A 25,808-nucleotide genomic window follows, 5' to 3' on the forward strand; every position below is an offset into this window, starting at 1 on the left:
TTGAAATCAGTGGAAGTTTGCTATTGACTTCAGTTGGACAAGGAGCAGGCCGTTGCTTATTTAAAAAATAATAATAATATTTTTTGTTTGATTTTAGTTGATGCCGGGCTAATAAGAAGTGACAATAACCAGTGTCTATCAACTGCTGTCTTTTTCTCTTCACTTAGACATCTGATCTTGCAAAGTGCCAGTGTTCTATAATGCACTTTTCCACATACTTTCAATATTGTCATATTTATATGGAAAAGCACCACATTGTTAGCTAAGGATCCTGAAGAGGAGTGTGTTGAAATTTTTTTGTATCAAACCTTGTTAAAGTAATATAAAATCTCAACATATAGTAATGTAGTTATTTTTTTGTTTTCTTTGGCAGTTGGAAAAATGCATAGATGATGCCACAAGAAAAAATAACTTCCAGTTATTAGAACAATTTCTGCAAACAGAAGACTGTGACATTATCTCTCATAAGTGCAGCAAACAGTTTTTCAACAAATTTGACAAACTTATATGTCGGGTAATTCGCTTTTTGTTTCAAAAAGTTCCAGGCTATTATTGCTTGTGGAATATTGCAAAAAACATTATGTCGGATGGTCTGGATTACATCAGCAATTCACTGGAGAGCTGAAAAATAATAGAGACATCAAAATCAGGGTTTGATAGGGTTCTTAAATTAGTATTTCCTTCAGAGAATGAAATATTCGTTACTAAATATCTACTATTATCTACTGCTCAAATTTCTGTTATTTCAATACACTGACCTTCGGTGCTTTGTCATTTTTCACATTTGGCTGGTAAAGTGTCACTTTTCTATCTGTACTAATTTTCTTAATATTCTTCCACCATCTCAATTTATCTAAGGGCACCTTCCTGTGCTCCTTGCCCACCCCAAGTTCCCACAGAGATCATTCTGTTCCCTTTTCACTTCCTTTCAACAAAGAACCATGGGTTAGATTTTCAAAAGTCCTCTGCCTTCATAGGTAGGACCATCTTCCAAAAGAGCTCAGCACCCAGAAGCTCTCACCGAGAATATACTTATTCATCTTATTCAATGGGAACTGCTTGGTGCAAAGTATTTTTGAATAATCTGCCCAATTATTTAGGTGCCTAAACGGGAGCTGTTATTTGGTGCGTTCTTTTAAACATTTGGCCCCTTAGACTCATGTGATCTCTGCCCACTTAAGGCTCAGTCATGCATTTCTTTTCCATCGAAAACTCAGTGTGTATGTGCAAAGAGAGGTTGTTGAGAACTTCTCCTCCATCATAATCCCTATACAGAGGCCAGCCACAATGAAAGTTCTTGCACTCTTACTGGGCTAGTGCTTCTGTTTGCTCCTGCCTCTAGTCTACAGAGATATCTGAGAGGAATTTGGGGCAGAGTGTGGTGCAGAAAGGAACACTTGGTTCACCTTTAAGGATGATGTAGTGTCTGCCCTCCTCTGAGCGCCAGGAGATATTGCATTTCCCTGACCTCCCTCAAGGGCAGTAGATTCCACGTTGTTCCCAACACTTGACTGCCTTAATGCCACAATTTAACTCTGATTAATTACAACACTAGAAGTCTGCTGGTTCTAAGGCTACTAATTAATCTTTCAGGTAATTTATACAAAAGTTTTATGTTTGTCTGAGCCATTGAGAAGAAATTTCACAATTATATTGTCTGTACGATCTGTATTGCTACAAGAATATAGAAGAGTTTTTAGCTGCAATGCTATGCTTGTATATAGCCAGCAACCTAGCAAAAAAAGTCTTGTTCATGCCACTAGCGTTTTTTCTTCAAAAAGATCTTCCTTTATGATCACAGTATACTTTGGGATATTTGAATCAATCACACTACATTATATTACTTTTCCTCTGTAATGGTGACCTACTTCTTACTTGACCATTCTAAAACACCAAATAAATTCCATAGCAGTCATATCTTTTAGTGTTACATTCAGAGGAGTTTACAATGGCATTGCAGTGCTTACTTGTATGTATCACTTTAATATCAATACTCCGCATGTACAGTTATTCAGTAGTCCTGTGTTAGAAACACTAATTTTGAAAAAACACATTTCATTTTAATATATGTTAATTATACAAATTTAAACATAATTAAATGTGATTTAAACTTCTAATTGAGTTACAGGGTATTTAGAAGAATGTCAGGAATCTATCTAACTAATTACAGAAAAGACAATTTTTTTAAGTGTCTTGAGGTGTTTTAACAATTATTGTGACAGGTTTTTTTTCTATTTTAAACAAATGCATTTTTATTTTTGAAAGTTTTACTTGTTTACTTGTTCATCTTGAGATTGTTCGTTTGTTCCTGAGGTAAGGTGATTCTCTCCCCAGGCAGAAAAACATTTTCATGTATACATAAATTAAGATTAGTTACCTCTAATTTTTCAAGAATAAACCTCAACATACTGCTTGAAAATATGCAATTTTGAATGAAAGCTTTAGATTTTATATGGTTTTACTTTCTCTGACACTAAAATTAGATATCTCTAGTGACCTCCAGTGGTAAAGAGTTGTAATGAAAGCGTATAGATTACAACTGAATCATTGAGGCACCGCTCCAACATTTAACAGCAATTCTCTCTCTCTCTCTCCAACTGCTTGAAAGAGAAATATTATCCAAGCATATGTAATAATTTATGAGAACAAAAAAAATTTATTTTGCTAAATGAAGTACAGATTGCTTTATATTGTACACTGAAGCTTCTATTGGTATTTCAATTTTAGGAACTTGACAAACAAGAAGTCAAGAATGTTTCAACGTTGCTAAATTCTCTTCAGAAATATGGTAAAAATATCATCATACCAGGTGGAGACGGTTTTCCAGCAATGATAAAATATGGTCTTGTTGAAAAGATAAGTATAACAAAAATCATACGTATTGCACTATAAAGCATATATAATGCTATGGGTAGTTTAATAAGCAAACATTTTTTTCAAGATTGTCAGAAATTTTGTTAATTCAGAAATAACTGAAGACCAGAATAACTGATTAATCAGTTCTAAATATTATACAACAAATTATATCTTGTAAAGAGATGCTGATACAGCACAGTGAAGTCTTCATAAATAACGTAAGGTGTAAAGTATTAAGATATTCTAGTAATTATTGTAATAACAATGATGATAGATATTTCATATGAGCTTTGTTCCTGGCTAAATTAGGAACCTTTTGTATTTTTGAAAAAGAGAGAGAAGAGAAAAGAAGTTCTGTTTTAGGTTTTCATAAAATACTGCATTAGTGCCAAAAGCTGGAATTTCCTGGTGCAATGTGTTAATAAATTTTGCATTAGAGCTAGCAATAGGAACCTCAGATCTAGCACCTTCAAGGGGTTAACATACAATTTCAGTTAATTACTACCAAATCAACCTTTACAATATGTGCACCAATCCATGACTCAAACCTGTATATTCATACTGATACTATATAGACCACTTCCAGCTTACATTCAGTATCTGTTTCGCTGAATAGAATTAACAGTGGTAGCCTTAGAAAAATGTTTGCCGCTGGCTTGTTTCTCAGTTGCTTTCAGAAAAAATAGAAAAATGACAAGATGGGTGATAATTGCATGACTCTATTCACATCTATAGACAAATTTTCAGCCAGCCTTGTACCCTCTCCCACTTTTTTGTGTAAACAATAGCAGTCACAAAACTGGGCACATAGTTATTGTGAGTACAAATCATGCAGTAGGGTATGTAGTTACAGAAGTGATCACTTTGGTGGGTAGAAATCAGCTGTATTTTCTTAAGTATATATGCAAAATTGGAGGCTGCGGTTGTAATCTACTCAAAGAAATCTGGACACTTTTAAAAATAGAATAATCTGGAAATGTATACTACAAAATATTGCTAGTTTGCTTCATGTTTAATAATAAAAGTAATGTTTTTCCATTTACATGGTTAGTTGGTTTGAAAAGGCAAAAGAAATTCTGATATTTAGAGGAAATGAAAAAAATGAAGCACTTACAAGTCTAATTGAAGATTTCTTCGATGTTTTGATGGTAAAATATTTCATAAACCATTTTATAAAATATTAAGCATGTATTTATAAAAATAGTGATTTAACAGCAAAAGACATTTTCAAACATTCTTTTCCTACTTAATTTTCTTTTTCACCTAATGTTGCACTGATGCAGTTTTTTACAAAAATAGATTAGAAGCTTATTTTGTTAAAAAATACTATACTTGCATTCAAACTTAATTATTCCATATGTACAGGAAATACTGCCTACTAATAAAAGACCTGACCATGCAAGTGCTTAGTGCACAAAATTTCCTACCTTATCCTATTAGTTTATCCAAAAAGTAGTAGCAGTGCATGTCTATTAAGCCTTCGAGGCCCTGATCATGCAACCAGTTTACATACGTGCCTAAATTTATGAAGAGAGACGAGGTAGGTGAGGTAATATCTTTATTGGACCAACCTCTGTTGGTGAGCGAGACAAGCTATCAAGCTATCCAGAGCTCTTCCTCTGGTCAGGGAAAGGTACTCGGAATGTCATAGCTAAATACAAGATCAAACAGATCGTTTAGCATAAGTAATTAGCGCACATTCAAGCTGTGACACTGAGTACCTTTTCCCAGACCTAAAGAAAAGCTCTTTGTAGCTCAAAAGCTTGTATCTCACCAACAGAAGTTGGTTCAATAAAAGATATTACCTTGTGCATCTTGTCTCTAATTTCATAGGACTGACACAGCTACAACATCACTCCATATAACTTTATGCAGTCATTGGCACTACTCATGTTCATAAAATTAAGTGTGTGCATAAATGTTTGCACCATTAAGGATTTAATTATTGACATGTATATTCTATATTGGAATTGGCAAAGGTTCAGAAATCATGCAGTAGGGTACGCAGTTACAGAAGCCATCACTTTGATGGGTAGACATCAGCAGTAGGATAGGTTCAGAAAAGGGCAACAAAAATGATTAGGGGTATGGGACAGCTTCCATATGAGGAGACATTAATAAGACTGGGACGTTTCAGCTTGGAAAAGAGACAACTAGGGGGATACGATAGAGGTCTGTAAAATCATGACTGGTGTGGAGAAAATAAATAAGGAAAAGTTATTTACTCCTCATAATACAGGAACTAGGGGTCACCAAATGAAATTAATAGGCAGCAGATATAAAATAAACAAAAGAAAGTATTTCTTCACACAATGCACAGTCAACCTGTGGAACTCTGCCAGAGGATGTTGTGAAGGCCAAGAGTATAACAGGGTTCAAAAAAGAACTAGATAAATTTGTGGAGGATAGGTCCACCTATGGCTGTTAGCTAGGATGGACAGGGATGGTGTACCTAGCCTCTGTGTGCCAGAAGCTGGGAATGGGTGACAGGGGATGGATCACTTGATGATTACGTGTTCTGTTAATTCCCTATGAAGCACCTGGCATTGGCCGCTGTCGGAAGACAGGATACCGGCTAGATGGACCTTTGGTCTGACCCAGTATGGTCGTTCTTATGACAGATATATTAAAATAATATACATGTTTTAGTTGTGGGAGAGAAATGTAAAATCTGAACATTGATCAAATATTTTTAGGTATATGGACACAAAGTAAATTATTCTGCATCTTAATATGTAAAGTGTTTAAAATGTATTCATAATCTCATTTTATTATAGCTTGTACATGATACCAACAGTGAAGGTATGTACAAAAATCAGTATTTAAGTTACTATTAGTTTGCTAATCCTATCCACTTTTTGATTGATCACTAATGAAATAGCTTCTTTATATTACTGGCAAAGGATCTGATCTAGTCAAAATCAATGACCTTTGGTACCATGTGTATTCTGGAAAGTTTTGGATATTTGATCTACTATGGAAATCCCCAAACAAACGAGCATTTGTGGAGCTACCTAGAAACATAAGAGCTCAAACAAATAAGCTTTTAAGTCCTTGAGAAATTAAAGCTCCTCACTTGCAGATGCCAGTGTGAAGCTAGCAGAAAGTGTTCCCACAGTATGTTGAAGCACTTCTCCTATGTGGTCATGACTGAACTATGTGCATACAGAATTGTGTTTTGCCAAAGAAGTGTGACATTTGTTAAATTGCTGTAGCAACTAATAAGCACTTTCTTTTTCAAGTATGTGTCCATGAGGATCTCACACTATATGGGCGAAGTCATAATCTTTCAAATAAGTGTCCATTGGGCCACACAGGTCCTCGTGCCCCCCACCCAAGATCATGGCAGAGTGGCTGCAACTGTTTTTGTTTCCTCTTACTGCCCATGGCAGTGAAAGGGAACTAGTGGTGTGTGCCTGCTACCCTTGAGAAGATTTCTCTTCTACCAGTAGTTATCTACTTACAGTTAAGTTTCCCTAAATACTTCTCCTTTATTGTTTTGTTTTTCTGATTCAGATGAAAAAAACAAAACAACCCCAATCCTCCACCCCCAGATTTTCTAAATTTTTCCTGTCTGATCAAAGGCACATCCCATCAGGAGCGTTGCTGCAGATCCCATGCTGCAGCCTTGAACTATGTCCATCAGTCATTCACTCAGCTGGGCCTCATAGCTAACTATAAAAAATCATCTCTCATTCTCTCACAGACAATAGAATTCATGGGAGCTGAATGCAACTCCTAACTGGCAAAGTCATATGTTTCTGATTTATCTCTAGTTGATAATCACCAGTATCAAATTGAATCCAGCAACTATAGTACGGAACTATCTCAGACTTTAGGTCACCTGTCAGCCTGTACTTGATGTTGCTTGCCAGGCTTTACCATCATCTATTACAAGCTTAGCTAAGATTGGGGTATTGCCCTATGAGACATCAAATGTGTATGCAGATTGTTGTTTCATCACACAGTCTGTGATCTCTGAACTGAACACCTCTCTCTGACCTCCAGACATTTGTAGGAGAAAGACCTCTCTCTGAAAGACACTGATCATGGATGCATTGGGGACAGGGTGGGACATGCATCTTGCCACTTCTAAATACCAGGAACCTGTTCTCAAAAGGATATGACTCTTCACATACATGTTCTGAAGTTAAGAGTAATCAGAGTAGCTTGCATGGCATTCTATCCTGTCCTGTGGAATTCCACAATGCAGATTCTCACGGACAACACATCTGCAGAGTACTCTGTAAGCAAGCAAGGAGGTGCTGCTCATCACCTCTGTGTCAGCAGGTTATCAGATTATGGATATGATGTCAACAACATGGGATAACCTCAAGAACTCTTCATCTCCCAGGAGTCAACAACAATCTAGGAGACTTTCTTAATAGACAATCCATGACCAACTGCAAAGGATATCTGAAGAGCTCCATCATCAAGCCAATATTTCACCAGTGAGGCCATTCAATAATAGTCTGGTTTGGTAGCAGTGACAATGTAGAATGTCCAGCCTTTCGTTCTAGGGCAAGCATGAGCCCTTGAACAAAAGAACCTTCCTCATACCATGAGATCAAGGTCTCATGTATACCTTTCCAATCCCCTTGATTCCCAGAGTGGTGTACAAGATCAGGCAGGATGTAATTATACTAATCCTGATGTCTCCATGTTGTCTGAAACCATGCTAGTTATTTTCTCCACATGTCTATTCAGCCTCCTATACCACTTCCAGTACAAAAGATCCTACTGCAAAGTAGGACGCTTTCCACAAGGAAAACTTATTCCTGTAAATGGAAAAGATATTTAATCTGGACAGCTCAATACAATCTTGACATGGTGAAGGCCCTTTCTTCAAAGACCCTGGACTCTATTCTGCATTTAAAATATTCTGGGTTATGGTAACTCTGCCATTTATGCCCACGGGTCAAGGTAATGCATAGTGCAGGCCTGACCCACTACTATTTAAAAGGTTCTGAGCTCATGTTTGTGGGGCACGTGCATATCTAGAGTTGAATCCACACAGATGACATCTCAAAGAACCTCATCTATAAGGTAAGCAGCCGCTCTTTGTGCATTTTAACTGCAATATATGGAATTTAGGATGTCGGTACACTAAATATCAGCGGTCTTGTGTGACTTTGGAAAGGAATGATTAATATGGATAGTTTCATTTGTAAATAAAAACATTTTTATTGGATATATAATAATGCTAGACTTGTGAATATTGTTGAAAAACTAATGTGTGCAAAACCTCTCAGTTCATGGATAAACTGCTTTTTAACTTTTTTTTCTTAATTGATTAGGTAAAATACAAACATTAGAAAGCTTTGTACTGAGAATATGTACCCTTGTTGCTGATGTAAGAATCAATATTTATATTCAGCAAGAGGTAAAAAAAATTTAACCAACATTTTTATTAGTAGGCATTTAACAGAAGGTTGTGAATTTCCTTAGTAATTCAGCTAGACATATACTGTGAAAAGGGGAAGAACAAAATATTTGTAGAAACATTTAATGATCCTGCCATCTCTCTAAGAATGTACAAAAGTTTACTTGCCTAGACTAAAATTTCCATTTTAGGCAATAAAGTACAAAGCATATGCTATTTGTTATATAAATACTATAGTGATAAGCATATACAAGCATATAAAATAATATGTTATATTGAAATTGCCAGAAGTATCTTTCTTCAAAGTCTGTTAATGAAAAATGGTTAATAAATTGTGTCTGTAGTATACAGTATTATACTTAGTATGCGTTCATGTCAATAAAATATCTTGGGTGAAATCGTGCCCCTATTGAAATCAATGGGAGTTTTCCCATTGAATTTAATAGGGCCAGGATTTCATTCCTTGGGTATGAAACTATTATAAAATCATTACCTTTTATAGAAAGACACACTTCATTAAGGACTAAATTTTCAAAAGTCCAGCCTTTTTTATGGATTCATATTGCCCACATTTGTTGCATCCATAAAAATTACAGGTAATTTTTGCTCCCACAATGAATTGTAGGCACCCTGATTTACATCAACAGGTCAGGATGCTGGCCTTTTAAGTACTTACATTAGTGTCCGTGTTAATGTAATTAATTGAAGTCCGATTGTGTTGCTTTGAATTTACACTAGTGTAACTAAGATCAGCACCTGTCACTCTTTTATTTTGCATTGTGTCACAACTTTAGTTATTTAAACATGTTCTTTTCTACTTAATATGTTATAAACCTACATCACTGTAAGCCCACAATGTAAAGAGAGAATAATTTAAAAACCTATTAAAAAAGTTTAATAGTGTGTTTCTTTGTAAACATATTCTTTTTTCCCCTATCTTTAGGCTGTAAGAAAACTTAATTCAATGCTTGATACCATGCCTCGAGAAGCCAGAAAAAAAATTATTTCCACGAAGGAAATGTTGCTTGTCATGTAATTAATTAATCTTTAATATACTTTTTGACATGAATATATTGTTTACGTAGTTGTGAAGAAAACTTTTTACACCTGACTATTTTATTGGAGCCATTTATAACTGTACAAATATAAGCTCTATTCAATCCATGATTGCCTTTATCACTACGTAGCAGATGGAGATTGCACTTTAGTCTATGCAGGTAATCCTTCCTTGGATGCTCAAATCTGCCCTTCTCTCAGTCATAGTTAGGGTCCACCTCACCTGATTGTCCTAAAATAATTGGTTCTTGGGAATCACTTAGGAGTCTTTATGAATGCACTGATTGGAGGGTAGATTGTTCATCCAGGGAAATGTCTTGAAAGGTCTGCATAGCCAAAAGAGAAATCTCCAGGCTGACAGGTCAGAAACAGAAGTGGATCTGTCATCCTTGAAGAAAGATGCATGGAGTCGGTGGAAAAAATATTGTGATTTCAGAGGGGTGGAATGAGGAAGAGAGAAGGAAGCTACTAGCACCTTTTTCATATGGGAAGACCCTCTCCATGGGGAGGGATGGTACTGCTATGTTGGGTCACCTCCACCCCGCCACTTTCCCCAAGTGGATTTGAAATGAGTTGCCTTTCATTTCTTCCCTCAACTACAGGTTTTCTTCTTGTTTCTGTTTTTAAAAAAATCTCCAGCATGTGGGACTTCTCACAGTTTCCTCTGGTGGACATGGGGTTGGAAATTTACAGTGGCTCTAGAGTTTTTTTTGCAGAGCCCCAGCAGCATAGCAGAGGAAGAGGTTTGGATTGAAAATCTAAATCTTCTGCACAATCCAGGTTCTCAAACAGAACAGGGAGTAACACCATGTGTGGAGTGGGAAGGGGAAGGCATGGAGAGTTCTACAGTTCTTCTCCACCACCACCATCCCCAAAGACTTAGAACAAAACAGGTGCATCTACAGGTCTTTCACACACAGTTAAGGATGCTCACTAAACATTTGGCCAGTAAATTCCTATATTTTAAAATTACTAATTTATCCTGAGCCAAAAACACTGCTGTTTCATAGAATATATATTGGCCCCATTGAAGTCAATAGCATAACTACCAATAAGTTCAGTGGGACCAGGATTTCACTCCATATTTTGAAAGTTAAACTCTCTGATGCCAATATAAGCTTTTCTTATGTACTTTTACATTGCCATTTTATTTGGGTCAAACTGAATCTTCTACATTGTTTATTTCACAGGAATGATATGGGAAAGAGAATTTTAGATGCTGGAGGTAAGCATAGAACCTCAGTTAAAAGGTTCATTATTAAACTGTAATTATTTTGATGTTATATACCCATTAAAAAGCCTGGCAATAAAAAAAGACAAGACTAGCAGTATTCAGTCATCTGAAAAATGTATTTTTCAGAATGGCAGTTTAAAATGGCACATATGCAATATTAATATACATTTAGAAATTTTAAAGCATTTGGAGTATTTTAGGAATATATGTCATGCTCCATCAGTCCTTCCTGGCCTTCTCCACCATAGAAGTTCCAAAATGAATTGATATAGTGTGGACCTTTGAGGACCATTATCTGCCAGCACAGGTTAGAGCAGCCTTGAGAGTTAGTTTGTCTCCCAACAACTTCTGGTGGACAGTAAGCTGGTATACAGCCACCTATGACGCTCTCACCTTCCATGTGTGAGTGCTGTTCTGGTGCACCTAGAGATCTAGCCTGTAATACTTATTTTTGAATCGTAGTTTCTTTAACAGCTTTATAGCCATTTTTTGTAGGACATCACTGCATTATATGGTGGCATTTTATTGAATATCAATGTAAGAACATCTAAAGTATACTTTAGTTTCTTTTTAAGTTGAAATAGCTTTGATTTTTTTATATGAGACCTTATGTTCAACAATATTAGTATCTGTTTCCTACATATAAACTTTTAAGCTTGGCATTCTGTTTAATAGTGCTGTTCCTGTAAAATGTATTATAGACTATGACTTGCAAGTAGCCATTACTGAAGCTTTATGCAGAATGACATCAGAAAAACAAAGAGGAGAACTGGCATGCCAGTGGTTTTCTATGGAGTTTGTGACCAATGCATTTAAAGGAATTAAGGACTCTGAGTTTGAAACAGTAAGTCAAAAAAAAGCACTAATTATTTTCAGAGAGAGAAAATGTTGCATTACTTAAAGGTGCTCTGCTTCTTAATAGGACTGCAGAAAATTTCTTAACCAGGTGAACGGAATGCTTGGAGACAAAAGAAGGTAAATGAGTATTGCTAAAGGAAAGAAGTTTTCTGTTTGGAATCGAATGACTATTCAGAAACAAAAAGTCTGAAACCTCCCCCCTTTTTTAATGAATTCTGAGCTATAATAATATTAGCAGGAGAACAGGATGCTGCTCTGTTGCAAAAACAGCAAAAGTGCCATGCACAACTATAACATTTTAGAGTCAATAAATAGCAAATATAATGAGAAATGCTGAGGGGTTTGGCATATGTTCTTTTATATATCTGTTATCTTTTATAACTAGATGCTGGGTTTATAAAATTCCCACGTGTGTGTTTAAAAAAGATAACTTAAAGTTAGGATTGTTAGGGAATAACTATTACAAGAAATACATACAAAGAGTATTACAGTTTTTAAAAATAACTAAGAAATAAGAAACAGAAGTGTTCAGTTCTCTCTCTTTGGCGCAAGATGAATGGAAACAAGGTCATACATGCATTGTCTGCAATCACATTCTTTATGTCTCTATTGCAAGATCCTTAGACTTTCTAGTCCTGGAAGAAGGTGGCTCTCTTAAGTACTGTGGGTCAGATTATCATTGATTCCAATAGATTTACACCAATTTACATCAGCTGAGAATATGGCTATGGCTATATATCACTTATCCCATGATTCCTTTTATTTAGGCTATCTTTAGACTGAGATAATGCACTAGTCCAGGATGATACCTGTTGGAGAGGTCGGACCTAGCAGAGGTGAAGAAATATATATATATGTTGAGGGTACTCCCACATGTCATTTTAGTCTTATGAGTTGGCAGGATAGGTCAGTGATTATGTGATATGCACTCATATCAAGGGTCTATTCAGTTCTTATTTTAAAATTATTGCAGCCCAATTCTGTTTTTGCTTAAATTGTGAGGGTGCATTGTGGAAAACTGGAAAGTAGTTATATTTTTATAACTATCATATGCCCTTCAGTGTATCTGTGTCATAGTATCCTGCCTGAATGCATAGTTAGATGAAAGAAGTTGTTAAGGAAACCAGGCAGGAAAGATAAAACAATGGCTTCAGTGAGGAGCTGCTTCTCAAATGCAATAGCCAGATATATAGCCGTGAAGAGGGACTCTTCAGATCCGACTCTGGCAACTGGGCTGTTTGCCAAGGCAAAGACCCTGGAAGATCAGAAGACCTGACCACTTGAAAAGGTTCCACTGCAAGGGTTGAGGGAGTGGTCAGCATGCCATGAAGTTGACACAGAGAGTTTGTTCTGCAGACTGGCAGAGACCGATTGCGAGCCAGGGTCATAGAACCTTAAAAATGTAGGGCTGGAAGGGACCTCAAGAGGTCATCTAGTCCACCTCCCTCCTTCCCCAGACAGAAAGCAGGCTACAATCTGATCTTCAAGAGAATGGGAGACACCAAAGCTAAGTCATGTCTACCTAGGGGCTCAAGGGGAATGGCAAGCATGGATAAGACAATGTATATAGGTCTTTTTGTTCATAGAATATCAGGGTTGGAAGGGACCTCAGGAGGTCATCTAGTCCAACCCCCTGCTCAAAGCAGGGCCGTTTGTTACTTTAGTCCTCTTCTCTAAGCATTGTGTACCTATTGGCAAAATAAATCATACTTTGTTTTGGAGAAGCTGCTTCTGTGTCACTACATAGTGTTGTTATCCAGAGGCTGCCAGAGGAAAACCCTTCCAGATGCCAAGCCCACTGGGCCAGCTAAGTAATATGGTTAGCAACCAGGGGCAGGATGTAACCCAAAGACAATGTCAGAGAGTGGTTGGGCCATGGGACCCCATCCCAAAGAGAAGTGGAGGCACTAGAGATGCACTTGGGGGAGAGGGAAAGAAAGGATCTCCGCAACAGCAGCCAACCCAGAGACTGTGACATGCATACATGTAATTTTTTTACTTTTTAGAGGGCAACTTTTGGATAGTCCACCTTCCTTGTCTGTCGCACTGATTGCTTTCAACTCTTTTTCTCTGAAGTAGAATTTTTTGGCAGCGGGGAGGGGAACTAACCCATTATTTTTATGTTGTTCTAGTCTAGGCATAAAGTAATGTACATAATTTTGCAAAAAGATTTACTAAGTATTTTTCTTATAGGGTTTTTACATATCCTTGTTTGTCAGCAGTCCTTGATAAACATGAGGTAAATTACAACTCTATTGTGAATTGTATAGATTTTCCCTTAATACAACTAATGTATAGTTCTGTCTGTAAGTAGAGAACAATTGTAATACACAGAGAGTAAAACAAAGATTATTTTAAAGTGCTGTACAGACATCTTGTATGTATTTAAGGTTTGTTTAAATTACCTACTTTTGTGTTATAATACATTTATTTTGGGAACCTCCTGTTCCTTCTAAGTTAATTTTTTATATATTTTAGCTACAGATACCTTTGGATGAAAATCTTGAAGAATTTTGGATTGATTTTAATGTTGGTAGCCGAAGTATATCCTTCTATGTTGCAGCAGATGATGAAGTAAGCTCACTTTCCCTGATCATATGGAAAAATTTTTTTTTTTCAAAGAAAACAATTAGCCCGGAAAGGGACATTCTCAGCACTACTGTGAAATTGGAGAGTGTATTGCAAACCAGTACAGTTCATTTTAAAATAAGTGCTAAGTGGAAATACATAGATGGTATCTCACTTATTCTTAAAACATAAATATTAAGAGCAAATGGATGACAAGTACCCAATTTACAGCATTATTCCATGAGGTTTTTACATACTTGGAAATTGTGTCCCACATTTTGTAATATGTTTATACACACAATTTCCTGTGTAGTTCTATGCCTAAGTTGTTTGACAATCTGTTTTATGTGTCCTCCTTCAGATAGGCAGTGGCATTACTGATCGATCAGCCATAACACATCAGTTCAACTTCAGTTGGGATTCTTCCATTTGCTAAATCCCTTACATGTTTTTTCACATCAGATGTGTACAACTTCAGCATAGTAAAAATTACAGGCTGTTAAAACTAAGAATTTCCCTTCTGAATCTAATTTGCAGCTGTTCATTGCTGAGTGGGTCTGCATCAAATGTTCTAATTTCATCTTTGGAAATGTCACTCACACCAAAGGAGTCAGAGTGGGCACTTCTGCTCTTCAAGTGCTGATCCACAGGGTTCCTAACATTCAAATGAAAGTCAGCATATCCTGGAGATAATAAATTAGCAACCATATTCTTTCATTGATAGCTTTAATCCTCTCACCTATTGCTTTAGGTATACAAGAAGCCCTTTATATGATGGAAAACTCAAATTGCTGCTTTAGTTAGTGTTTTCATCAGAAGTCATTTTTTATATTATGGGGCTTCTGAATTTAGGAAGTTCAAGATTTTCTCTAGGTGAATAGATCCCGGGCCTGGGCTGGCACCCAAGCTCTGGGAACCTCACACCTCACAAGGTGCTGGAGCCTCTGCTCTTGCCTGAGCCTGGAAGTCTATACTGCCGAAGTCCCGGGAGCCTGAGTCAGCTGTCATAGGCCAGCTGCAGGTTTTTCATTGCAGTGTAAACATACCCACTGTCTTTGTAACATGCCTCTTTTTTCTGACAATTCCACATAGGGTTCATGCAGTTTGTCATATGATGGTGAATGTGTCCAGAAAAGTGTTTTGTTCAGACCTTCCTTGAAATACTAGTTTTATTTATTTGCCTATTTAAAGTGATCATCTGTCTGGGAAAGATACAGCTGAAGTATTAAGGTATATGTCATTGGACAAGCGATCTGTTCTTCATTTGCAAGATAAAGATGTTGTTCCTCATAGGATTGCCCCTAATTTCCAGAGTAATAGGATTGCGCTCAAATCCTTAGTTTCCATGCGCTTCACGAATTTTGTCATTCACTTCTTCTGCACATCTGCAGTACTCCAAGTAGGACCCCGGGGGTGGGCACTTTAGCTTTATTGATGAGGCATAGGCTGAGATTAATATTGACAGATGAGTGATCTTTAAGGAATACTGCATGCATTTTGATTCACTTAGCATACTTCTTTGCTCTTATGCACAGATGGAGGAGAGTGCTTTCTACACTGTATGGCATTCTTTTCATATTAGACAGATGTTTCCATTTTATTGCAAGAGTTTGTAAAATGTTGGCAGGTCACATATATTTGTATTAGAATTTTTGGAAAATGTGGGAATCCTTCATTGCTACGAGGACTGAGTATTGTATTTCAGAGGCATACCATGCTGAAGAGAGAAGCTATTTTCCACAAGTAGGGCTATGATTGCTTCCTGGACAGAAAAGGGAGAGCCCATCCTAAGAGTACTTTTTAGAATTCCGTTTGTTCATTTATTCTCTGTTAGAGGTTAGCTATTCTGTTTCAGCAGCCACTAGATGTGTTACTGTTGAGACTTTGAACTCTCTTGAACTTATTCTTTTATTGTCCTTTGCCCCATACTATCTCACGCTGTTGCCAGATATCATAAGTTTTTGTACTGGTGAGTCTGAGAGTTCAGATGTGAGAAATACCTTTCCTTTTATAGAATTTTAGTTTCTGCATTTCAGCTCCTTCATTCAGAATACATTCTTTACATCCATTCCAGTTTGTTCTGAATTGATGGATTTGAAATATCTATAAAAATTTTTATGTCACAAATGTCTTGATGGTTCAGGATATTATTGTTAAAGAATAATTGTAATAATGCATATTTACATTTAATTGATTTATCATTTAATATGAGTTTTTATTTTCAAAACATCTTGTCTTTTGTTTGAGGATCAACAATGGGAAACAGTCAGCATACCTGAAGAAGAGGTAGAAATGTACAGTCTTGAAGGTACTGACACACATAAATGTATTCTTTTACTCCTAAATTATTCTGTCTACCTAACTATAAATTAATTTGATATTCTGAGTTACTTTGGATGAAATCCTAAAGTCCTTACTCAGTTCTTAAATTAGCAGAATTCTCATTGCTTTCAAGAACTTCAAACCTATGCATTTATATGGATTTGTTGTTAGTTGCGCAGTTGCTCTGCAAAATGCATGCTTAATTTCCTTGTGCAGTTACCACAGCTGCATACATATTTTGGGTGACTGTTCACAAGTGGCTAATTATGATTTCTTTGCATCTACCTGATTTGCATAATTAATTATATTTGGACATGCACATTAAATATACAGTTTTAACTTATTTTAAAATGTTATAAAATTATTTATAAACATATATTAAGGAAAAGCCCACAGCATGAAAGAGTGATGCATTATAAATTATAAAACTCTTCGAATCCTGATTTATGAAATTATTGCAAAATTTTGGAAAATATAATGGTATTGCAAGAATTTTATTGGGAGAATAAAATTAACTTGTTCTGCTATTATAATTGTTGTGACAGGGAATATAAATATTATTGGGCTTGATTTCTTCAGTGCCTTGTAGTCACTTAAACCTTTACAAAACGGGTGCAAAACGCTATCAGATTGGAAATCTGTACTCATGTACAACACTGTCAGTATTTTACACCCACTTGTCATTTTACCCAGGTGTTACTAACTACACAAACTGCAAGGCAGTGAAGAATCTGGCCCGTTTTCCAGAAAATTATAAAAAATGTAAAGAATTAAACCATACGTTCTACAGTACTTATTAATTAGCCTGAAAACACAGTAAATATCTTTTAAAGTACTTTATTTTTTAGAAAAATAACTATTTTTCATACAGTTGAACTTTGAATTGTTTCGTTTAAATATAATCCAATTTAGTTTTGATTAGAGAGCAGCAGGTAGGCAAATTGATAACTCTAGAATTCAACTGAGTTTCATGTTCTTTCAAGTGCTAAACAAGAAGTGTTTGAAGACTAATGAATGCTTCATCTTTGTGCAGAAAAAGAGTCAAAGAAGTTACTAACAATAATTCTAAAAAATCCAGTAACTGTGGGTAATCAAGAAGGGGAGCAAATGTTCCTATATTTTGATCCTGTCTTGAAAATCATGGAAGTGGTCCGAAAAGTTTACGGTGCAAATAAATGTAAGGTAAGACTTAAATTTTCTTCCTTTTTCAGCATTTTCTGTCCAACTGAAAAAAAAAAATGATTTCACTGTGGATCTGTTATTTTAAGATGGTTTCTTTATTGATATTGTTATGTATTGAGATGCTTACTAACGTTTTCACAATAGATGCTCCAGCATTTCTATTATAAGCTTTTCTGTTAAGGGTTAACAGCTTTTAAAATATACTGCAATTGAGTTTAGTGGGCTATTTATAATTGGTGTTTAATTGGACATGATAGAGGTTGGGACGAAGATTTATAGTATTGTGTGTCTGAAAAAATGTATGTGCAATTATTGGATGCACGCAAAGGCAGCGAATGCATGCACATGGACATTTAACTGTGTATTTGCCATGCATTTACCACTGTTATGAGCACAACCCCAGTAATTGTGCATGCAAACTAGCAACTTGGTAAATAAATGTGTGTGGTTTTTGAACAGGGAGGGACCTTTTTCCATTCTATTAATCTGGGCATGAATTAATGTTAAACCAAAGAATTAGTTTAAGTCAGTATGTAACAGGGCCGTCTCCTGTCTAACTTGCCTAATCGGCTTCATAGACTGTACAGACTATTTAAATACAAACAAGAATTTGGAATTCCTGTGGTGAAAATTTTTTGTCCATTTTTATTTTATTCTTTCTTAGATAAGAAAAGGCCTTTCTAAAGATTCCAGAGATTCCTTCTGAATTTCATTCTCATTCTTTTCATTGTCATGTATTTCAGTGTACCACATTTCTTACAAGTGAATGTAGACCAACAACCTTGCCATACAAATCATGGACCATATTGTCCCATCCTTCTCTGCAGATGGAGGGAAAGAAAGCAGTCAAATCCTAGTGGGGGGAGCCTCGGTAGGAAACACTGCTGCTTTGGTGGCTCCCTCTCAACCTTGCAAAAGTCTCTCTGTAGGATTTGGGTTCCTTGAGTTGGGAAAGAGAAAGAATGGTACGACAGATGTTGCCTACATCACCTCTCCTATAAAGTAGCGGGCTTTCTGGGAACATAATAGTGCATTCTTTAGTAGGACATTAATAAACCTCACCCGCCTCCATGATGTGGAACATCCCATAAGGGGAATTCTAGTACCAGTGGCTTCCAGAGGAATCACTGACTGCACTACGGCAGGAGAATTTGCTCCCAGGAAGCCAGAAGTTTCTGTGACCCAGAGCCATTGTGGGACTTCACATAGACGACCATGTGCCTCTGGATATCCTAAGATTTGCTGGTTTGAAGAACTTAACTCCCTGTTACTTGTGTGGATTAGCAAACTGCTCTTCCCTAAACTCCATCTTATGGAAGAATTCATGATAAACTCATCTGGTGCAAAGTTGAAATATTTTCCCCTATGTGGGAGTAACCTGAGTTGAGGACTATATAACCCTATGAACTTAATGTTTTATTTGTGATTCATATAGAAAAAGACGAGAAAGATTAGAAGATAGAACAAATGTATATTTTACATTAATTATTTGTGTTTTGTAGGGATTTACCAAGAAGCAAGCCACATCAGTTGCCAAAACATCAGTTCATATAATTTTTGATGAAAGTGGATCACAGGTACGTTACATAGTTCTGATTGGAAAATTATTTTAATCATGGGGATTTTCAGCCCCAAATCATGTGTCTTTTCAGGGGCTTTACACAGTTGAGAGAGGAGACAGGCTGTCATAAATGATGCATTTTGTTAGATGGATTTCTCTATTGGTTGTAATCATCATGGTCAAACCTAAAGACATTTAACATGGTATTTCTCTTATGTTGATGTTCTCCAATAGCCAGCAATTCTCTTGCTTATGAGCCAGTTTGGTTGTTATAAATCATGATAAGAACAGATGGGCTTTTAAGGCAGATAGTAAATGGTTGGAAGATAGATAAATAACTAACATAACAAACTTTTTTTATTTTGTTTTCTTAAATAGAAATCTTGTATTTATTTTTTCAAAAAGCTCCAGCAACATACAAATCATAAAACTATTTAGACAAAATCTATGCAAAGAAAACTCACTGAGTAGCTATGATAACAATTAATATGATTCAGGAAACTTTATACATAACCATATTCAGGATAGCACTTAGACGTTTTCCTGAATAGGAATGCACTTAAGCAGATGTTTAAGTGTTTTCCAGAATTGGAGCCACTAGTCTTCCACACTCCTTAAATTTCCCTCCAGTGGCAGCAATGATGGGAGTTATGCTATAGACGGGGCTCCAAGAAGCAGCTGGCATTTTAACAACTAGGTTGTCTAACACTTTTATAGCAGGTCTATTCAAATACGGTGGGTACCACTCGCAGATCCCAGTGCATTATTTGTAGTAGCTGCTGCTACTATGAGTGGACCTACGTCACTGGGAAATTTTAGGAGGAACATTTAGAATAGACAAGGCCAAAATACACAGATGTAGTGAATGTGGGGCGGGGCGGGGAGCTACAGAGGAAATCATTAAAACATTCTAAGTCAGGAACTTTGAAAGCAAACCAATCTGAGTAGAGTTTTTAGTGCCCTATTTCCTTCCTACAATTCATTCTGTATTTTTCCCCTCACCTTTTCGTGCCATGTTCCACATAAACCCCTACTCACCTTGCAAGCAGGAAGACAGTCATGAGAGAAGCTGCAGTGGTGGACCAGAGTTACATACAAAAGATTGTAAGCACTGATGAACCCAGCAGTATTATTTAGGGCCTGTTCTTGCAAACTCTCCCACTTGTCTAGTCATACTGCATGTGAAAAGTTTAACAGACGTTAACAGGGCTACTATTTAAGTAAGGTTTTGTGGAATTGTGCGCTTTTTATTTATTTTAAAATAATATATTAAAATGACATGTGATGTCATTTTTCCCAAAATACTGAGTAGGTTCTTGTACCGGAAAGTCAATTGTCACCTTGCTTGAAAGAAAAATCAGGAATGGAAGGGAAATCCAATAAGTCTGTAAAACAAAAACTTCCTGTACAACAAAGGAATCAGAATAAAAAAACTAACCAAGAGAACTGCAAAAATATTCAATCTAAGGTAAGTATGTTTATCAAAACAGAAATAGCATAAATAAAAATTAAATTAAATTCTCGGTTATAGAGTCATGATTAATATATTGTAGTTACACTGCAGTTCATAGACTTCAAGGTTAGACAAAACAGTCATGATCATCTAGTCTGACCTCCTGCACTTTGCAGGTCAGAGAACCTCACCCACCCACTCCTGTAATAGACTCATAACCTCTGGGTGAGTTACTGAAAACCTCAAATCATGATTTAAAGGATTCAACTTAAAGAGAATCCACCATTTACTCAACTTTAAACCAGCAAGTGACCCATGCTGTAGAGGAAAGCAAAAAAACCCAAACCCCACAGTCTCTGTCAATCTGACCTGGGGAAAAATTCCTTCCCAACCGTAAATAAGACAGTCAGTTAGACCCTGAGCATGTTGGCAAGACCCACCAGCTGGACACCTGGGAAGGAATTTACTGTAGTAACTCAGAACCCTCCCCATCTAGTGTCCAATCTCCAGCTGTTGGGGATATTTGCTACTAGCAGTTGCAAAATGGCCATGTGACTTAAAAACTTATCAATCTAAGTTTCAAAACCACTTAGGTTTTTTGCCCTCACAGCCTTTGAAGGCTGTTCCACAACTTCACTCCTCTGACAGTTAGAAACCTTCATCTAATTTCAAGCCTAAACTTGTTGATGCCAGTTTATATTCATTTGTTCTCATGCCAACATGGGCACTTAACTTAATACTAATTATCACTGGGCTATATAACTGAAGGTTAACTCTCTTTCTGAATTTTTAGCTTTTTGGTTTAAAAATTAATAAAATATAAAATGTTATTTTTAAATAGGCCCCCTGCAACTCTGAGAAGGATCTTTAGAATGCTTTCTTAATTTTTTTTGTATATTTGGGTCTCCCGTGGTAGATGAGGTCTAAGTATATTTTAACCCCTTGCTGGTCTGTTAAAAACCCTCAGTATTAACATTTCTCACTAGAGTCAGGTCTCTCTCTCTCACACACATACACTTGTGCACGCATACACCCACACACAGAATGCAGCTCTAGGTGAGGATGTGAGAAGTCTGTAAAGAGGCTCTGCATCCCTTGTGTACTCAGAGCACAACTCTGTGTGTATCTTCCTGTGCATAGGGGATACTGTAAGCTAGGCCATGGGAGGAACAGAATCAGTGTATTTGTGAGTACATGGGTTCACTAGTCATTATTCCACACAGTGGTTCTGCAGCCTTAAAGTTACAAATATAGCAACTGAGTGGCTCTACTGCTGCATCACAGCCTACTTGATGGATTCTGACACCAGTGGAACTCCTTGTAGTCATCCAGTTACTTGTGGATGTGCTTGTGTTATGTATTGAGAAGAGGATTTGGCTCTTGCTGAATTACTTCAGAAAATCCCAACTGCTGTTCTCAGTTACAAATTACATGCTAATTAAAACTCATTATTTTATGTCACATTATTCTCTTAATATTTGAGAAGTAAAACTTTACACATTGCCATCAGCACAGGGTGCAAAAATTGAGTCACTGGTAGTTAAAATATTGACTGACTTCAAGAAATATTAAAAAAAAAACCATGATGTCCTAAGCTGTGGTATTAAAATGTATTGTTTGCCTTTTTTATGTATTTCAAGTTTACTACACCGATTAAAAGGAAAGTGTCTGAAGCATCAGTGATTGTCCCAGGTACCGGTGGATTGCCTCTGAGGAGCCCATTGGTATTTGTCAATACGTGTAAGTTGATATTTATGTTTAATGTTAAAAATAAGTTTAAAATAGTTTTTGTACTTTATTTGTAATTTAAACTAATTTCTTTACCTGAGGCATTATGTACTGGTATTTAACACTTCCTATAGAAAAACTTGCATTATGTTACCACAATCAGGCATGAACTATGATATGTTTGTGGAGATGGAAACAAGGCTAAAATGTTACTCATGGGATCTCCCCAGCAAATGCATAGTCCTTAAATTTCTATGCCATACTACTCAAAGCCCTGAAGAGATTCTGAAGTGAAAATTGTAAGGAACTCTTCCACCTTCATTGGCATATTAAGTATCATTTTCAGGAAACTCAAATATAAATAAGTGGCATTTCATAAATAATATCGGGCAGCATTCTCAGGAATCACAGTGTTTACAATATCTACAGCAATCACAGTGAAACTTCTGTTCTTCCCCATTTGTACACCAATCAACCAAACTTTACTCTTGTCTTCTTGACAAGGCACATGACCAGCTTTGTGAGAGTCATTCAGTAGCACCTTTTCCCTCACACTTTTTGTTTGTCTCTTCAAGAACAATCTGACTATCTTGCTGACTGAGGAGGTGCGGGAGAACTGCAGGTCTGGGCAGAGGAAACCAGGTCTAGAACTGCTTACATTCTCTTCAGAAGAGAATCGCTGATAGAGGAGGAAGTGCAGGAGAACCTTTCCCCAGTCACTCCTGGCTCACCACCATCATCTTCTCACTGGCAAACCCACTTCAGCAGGCTCCCATCACTTGCTCCTTTCCCTTTACATAGAAGCTGCTTAGGAGAAAGGCCAGTAAGAGCTCAAATGTGACAGGAGAGGGTGACAGGAGAAATGAGAGGAGAGGGTGATTGAGGAACATTCATTGATGTAGCTTTCTCACAAAATCCCCTCAAATGCACAGTATCCTCATACTATGTATAACATACAAAGCTAAGTTAAAAGCATAATAAAGTTGCAAAGCCAAGCATTCTAAAGTTAGGAAATGCCAGAATTAAGGTTGCCTATGCTACCTTTAGTTGACTTCTCTGTGCATATGCATTATGATAAAGACTTTAATTTCATGATCACATACTCTTTTTCACAGGACTCATGCCTCTTTCAGTACACAGAATCCCTATCTTCTTATCCAGTAGTGTAGCTTCCGTAATTTCACTGGCATAATTTTTGATTTTCACTTGTGTGATATCAGAATAGGTTAAAATTGTTTAAAACTTTATTAAATGAATGTAGTGATGAGAAACAGCCTTTAAATGTTGTGATGCCATTGGGAAAAAGTAAAATTAAAAAGTCTTTGGTTTGTTTTCAGCAACTCCCCGCAAGGCCCGCTTTAAACTGCCTTTGCAAATGATGAGCTCTTCTGAAAAAAATAACATTAACAGAATAACTGAGAGTGGAACAAAGAATTTAGATCTAGAGCATACTGGACCACATATATCTTCTATAGCTGACTCTCTTAAAAGGCGTAATGTTGCTGCAGAAAAAGTAATTAACATATTTATACTATCTGTTCTTCCTAATTCATACTTTAGCAAGCTTGTGTTTGTGATCTCATTGTGTTTGTAATCAATACTTCACTTTTTAGAAAAGAATAATCCATTTTCATCTTTTATTTTCTTCATAATACTTACTGATCTCATCAGGTTTTGTGCTGATACAAAAGTGGTCTTACAGATCTCTATTTTTTTCCCCTCTAAATCCTTTTTTTTTTTTCTAAATCCTGCCTTATTTCAGATTCAAGCTTTCAGCTGGATAAAACTGAACAGGACTCCGACTGGCAAACAAGGATACCCATAAAATTATATTTGCAATTATATCTGTATTGGTCCCTGGATATTAGAGAGACAAGATGCGTGAGGGAATACCACACCCACCTTCCATCTGTAAAATTATTCTAAGATCTGCATTTTATCCCTCAAGGCTGACCATACCTACTCTCACCCTCTGGCAAACTTGCTTATTCTTTTCCCATCCTCATACACAATCTGTCAATTTTTTATCCATTGGAATCTCCAGTTCACTCAGCATAATAGTCCCTATATGCTATAGTGTTCAAGGGTTAATGAGCTTTTTTTGACTAATAGGATAGTTCTACGTTACTGACATTTAATACAGAAAACATTTACATGCATTAATTTTTAAATTGCAAAACAGACTTTTTTGGAAGTGATCACATTTTTACTGCAGTTTCAAGGACAATGCGAATCTAAAGAAATGGAGAAGATAAAGGTGTGGCCTATTTATAACCAGCCTCTACCTCTGCAGTGCTATCAAAACACAACAACCAAAGATTTTTAGTGCCAAATTTTTAGACAGTTTAATTGTCCGATTGTGTTTCTACTTTGTGAACACAATTACTACAGATGTTTGGGGAAATCAGATAGTTGCATGATCAAATGGATTAGGCTTGTTTCTATACACAATCCCTGAGTTTGAATGAGCATATTTTGTGCATGTAATTTAATTGTGCACCTAATTCTCTGGAAAACCATCTCTTGAACTGCTCAACTTTATTAAAATTCCATTGTCATTATGAAATATGTTAAGGAACAAACAATACCATCATCTACATCTGTGAAATGCCATTGTGTCCAAATTATGGTATTACTGACATTTCTGCAAACCGATGGCCTGACCCAAAGCCCGTTGAAGTCAATGGAAGTACTCCTGTTTACTTCATTGTGCTTCAGATCAGACCCTCAGACTAAAGGTTAATGGGGTTGCACAGATGTCACTTGAGTATTTAACCTGAAGACACTGGTTTTGCACTGGTGTAGCTGAGGAAGAATCTCTCTTACTGGTGTGAGATGAAAAGATCTGTTTGACTGTCAGAACCATGTTGAGTTTGTAGGGTTTGGAGGTGGAAAAACATCTTTTTACTTCAATTTGAACAGATGTCATTAGAAATTACTGAGACACAATGAATATGTAAAAATGATATTTTGGGATTCCAAAACAATTTTTCAGGGTAGAACCACACTGTCTGAAAAACATTTTGTAAGAATCACAAAAATCGTTTTCCAAAATTTATTCTTTAATAGTAAAATTACTTCCTTACTTAACATTACTGACTTTTGCTTTTTAGGGTAGAGATGGCTCTGTACTGGACAATGTATTTTGCGAGACTCAGCAGAATACCAGCAAAACAAGAATCAGAAATGAGGCAAAACTATCTGAAAAGGTTTTGGGAGCCATTATTTTCTAACATTAAAAAAAACTTCTATTCTAAATGTATTTTTGTATGTAACAATGTATATCTCCACTCCAATATATTTTTTGTAATTTTTCAGCAGCATATGTCAGCTGAAAAAGTTTTGGAAATGATACAAAATGAGGCAGACAGTGAGACCAGCCAAAAAGAAACACTACGTGAGCACTTTTGCAAATTTTGACAATACTCTTTTAAAATCATTCTGTTTTCATATTTTTACAAAAGAAACTGAGAAAATTTAATGTTTAATATCAAATTTAATATGTTTCATTTAGATGAACTATTAGATATTGTTCCTGATTCTCAGCCAGTAGGCAGAAATGACAAACCTTTGTAAGTATTAGAAAACCACCCTAAATAACTGTTCG

General features: G+C 36.3%; 1 protein-coding gene across 1 annotated transcript in view; it reads left to right on the top strand.

The window, feature by feature from the left end:
* The window catches only part of SYCP2 (synaptonemal complex protein 2), a 60,192-nt gene that overhangs the window by 1,650 nt on the left and 32,734 nt on the right, over window positions 1–25,808 (top strand). Inside the window, exons 2-21 of the mRNA XM_077832460.1 lie at window positions 374–514; window positions 2,728–2,856; window positions 3,900–4,004; window positions 5,634–5,658; window positions 8,154–8,239; window positions 9,183–9,271; window positions 10,486–10,520; window positions 11,231–11,373; window positions 11,452–11,504; window positions 13,581–13,626; window positions 13,866–13,961; window positions 16,203–16,263; window positions 17,311–17,459; window positions 18,962–19,036; window positions 20,333–20,488; window positions 22,114–22,213; window positions 23,539–23,714; window positions 25,315–25,410; window positions 25,520–25,598; window positions 25,716–25,773. Coding sequence (XP_077688586.1) covers window positions 374–514; window positions 2,728–2,856; window positions 3,900–4,004; window positions 5,634–5,658; window positions 8,154–8,239; window positions 9,183–9,271; window positions 10,486–10,520; window positions 11,231–11,373; window positions 11,452–11,504; window positions 13,581–13,626; window positions 13,866–13,961; window positions 16,203–16,263; window positions 17,311–17,459; window positions 18,962–19,036; window positions 20,333–20,488; window positions 22,114–22,213; window positions 23,539–23,714; window positions 25,315–25,410; window positions 25,520–25,598; window positions 25,716–25,773 — 1,898 coding nt within the window. The remainder of the gene's footprint in view (window positions 1–373; window positions 515–2,727; window positions 2,857–3,899; window positions 4,005–5,633; window positions 5,659–8,153; window positions 8,240–9,182; window positions 9,272–10,485; window positions 10,521–11,230; window positions 11,374–11,451; window positions 11,505–13,580; window positions 13,627–13,865; window positions 13,962–16,202; window positions 16,264–17,310; window positions 17,460–18,961; window positions 19,037–20,332; window positions 20,489–22,113; window positions 22,214–23,538; window positions 23,715–25,314; window positions 25,411–25,519; window positions 25,599–25,715; window positions 25,774–25,808) is intronic.

Source organism: Eretmochelys imbricata, chromosome 13 (genome assembly GCF_965152235.1).
Source record: "Eretmochelys imbricata isolate rEreImb1 chromosome 13, rEreImb1.hap1, whole genome shotgun sequence".
In the NCBI taxonomy this organism is placed as follows: domain Eukaryota; kingdom Metazoa; phylum Chordata; order Testudines; family Cheloniidae; genus Eretmochelys; species Eretmochelys imbricata.